This window comes from Cebus imitator, unplaced genomic scaffold (assembly GCF_001604975.1).
Source record: "Cebus imitator isolate Cc_AM_T3 unplaced genomic scaffold, Cebus_imitator-1.0 Scaffold197, whole genome shotgun sequence".
Lineage (NCBI taxonomy): Eukaryota > Metazoa > Chordata > Mammalia > Primates > Cebidae > Cebus > Cebus imitator.
This window is the reverse complement of record NW_016107512.1, coordinates 50,967-53,046: the sequence shown is the minus strand read 5'-3', so window position 1 is coordinate 53,046 and position 2,080 is coordinate 50,967. Positions and strand designations below refer to the sequence as shown.

Genomic DNA, 2,080 nt, shown 5'->3' with positions numbered 1-2,080 from the left:
AAAAAAAAAAAAAAAAAAAGAAGATATATACAGAGGAAATTCATAGATCTAAAATCCATATTTTCCCATAAAAAGATACTTTATAACTTTTAGGATAAAGTTTTGGAACTGACTACTGATAAAGGATTGAAGATATATTTTGAAATTACAGTATCATTAGTTTCCTTTTGTAAAAGTTAAAAATAAAACTATTGAGCTTGTCAGAATTGCTTTAAAATTTCTTCTATTTCTGACAATATACCTCTGTGAGACCAGTTTTCTGGTATTCTATTATAAGTATTATTTTTTAAAAAATCAACACAATTTCTTTTTACATTAGCTCCTAAGCGATGTGGTGTCATAAAGAGTTCTCAGATTAGGAAAGCTAACAAGTAAGAAGCGTGCTCACTTGTCACATTATAAGCCTTATTAAATATGGACAGACGGTGTTTCCCTGAAGGGTGCATATTGGCATTTAATATGGACAATTGTGATTTCCTTTCTAAGGAAATGTGTGTTTAGTTTTAACTGAGGAATCACAAAGCATTATGGGTATACCTTTAAGCCACTCCATCAACCACATTTAGGCACACTTTCAAATGCACAATGTATATAGTTTTTATAATTTTTTTCCCTATGTGATATTTGTTCTGATTATGTTTACTAAAATGAAATTTTATGTTTGTCAAATTTAATAAACTTTGGGCTTGTACTTTGTATGTCTTTTTCTCATTTTTCTTTTCTAGTAATTTATTTTTACCATATTTTACAAAAAAAATTAGTCATTGGTGAATTGCAGATTTGTGTTTTAAAAAAGGTCCTCTTCTACAGGCACTTTGAGTAGCTCTGCTCTGGTCTGGAGGTTGGCACACTTTCTGTAAAGGGTCAGGGATGGGCCATGTGGTCTCTGTCACAACTGCTCTATGTTGCGGTCACAGTATGAAAAGGGCCACAGACAATAGGTAAATGAGGGGGCATGGCTGTGTTCCAAAAAATCACTCTACTTCTAGGCACTGAAATTTGAATTTCCTACATGTCTCAAAATATTGTTTTTCTTTTGATTTTTTTTCAGTCATTCATAGTTATTGGGTCATAGTTTGCTGACCCTGATCTGGACTAGGAGGGATGGACAGAGCCCTACCCAGATATTAAGGGGCCACTGGCTATCCATGGTGGGGGCAGCCAGTGGATGCATCTTTCCTGGGCACCTGCTATGTACCAAAGATGCCGGGCAGTCCTGCCCTCTGGTAGCAGGGTCATATGGGCTGACTGCTCAGCGTGCTCACTGGGTCTGTTTCAGCACCTCTCAGGAGGCCCAGGCTGCAAGCTTGGGAGTTGTGGAGACTGTGAGATGGCTGCTCATGTGCACAAATGAGTTCCCCTGCACCTGTTCCCAACAGCCTTCCCAGGAGACTGGGTGTGGGTGTGGGTGGCTTCCATGATTTGGAAACTGGGAGTGACGGAGGCACCAAAAGGAGGTGAGGGGCATCCCCCTGAGGACCCTAGGGAAGGGGCTCACCTGGAGACACCACCAGATGGAATCTGACAGACTTAGAGACAGAGTTGTCAGAAGGACGGTAGATTCTACACCAGTAGTGTCCTGAGTCTTCCTCTCTCAGATCAGTCATGATGACAGTGAAGAAGCCAGCATCAGGGTCATCCCAGATTGAGAATCGAGAGATCGAAGCCAGCGTCCTGGGCTTGGAGCTGGTGACTAACCTGATGCACTTGAATGCTGACGCCTCCTTACACCAGCCTTTCGTCTCGTAGAACCTGCTGTTGGAAGGGTACTGGCATCTCACCGTCAGCGTCTGCCCTGACTCTTTGTGAAGGGCCTGAGCCTTGGATTGTGCCTGAGAGCCTGGAGAATGATGAAGCAGCACATAGGTCAGGGCCACATGCACAACCTGCCCACACACCAGGCCTCTGGCCACAGAGCCACCTGCTCCTGACCCCGCTATCCTGATAGTCCCCACCACACGCGTCTCCTCTGCTCCCACCACACACATCTCCTCTGTTCCCACCACACCCATCTCCTCTGCTCCCACCACACGCATGTCCTCTGCTCCCACCACACGCATCTCCTCTGCTCCCACCACAC

The 2,080-nt window shown here is 43.9% G+C and overlaps 1 protein-coding gene across 1 annotated transcript in view; it reads right to left on the bottom strand.

Annotated features, from left to right (window-relative positions):
• The window catches only part of NCR2 (natural cytotoxicity triggering receptor 2), a 17,956-nt gene that overhangs the window by 15,399 nt on the left and 477 nt on the right, over nucleotides 1-2,080 (bottom strand). The window contains 1 exon segment of the mRNA XM_037745264.1: nucleotides 1,499-1,840. Within this exon segment, the coding sequence (XP_037601192.1) occupies nucleotides 1,499-1,840 (342 nt within the window).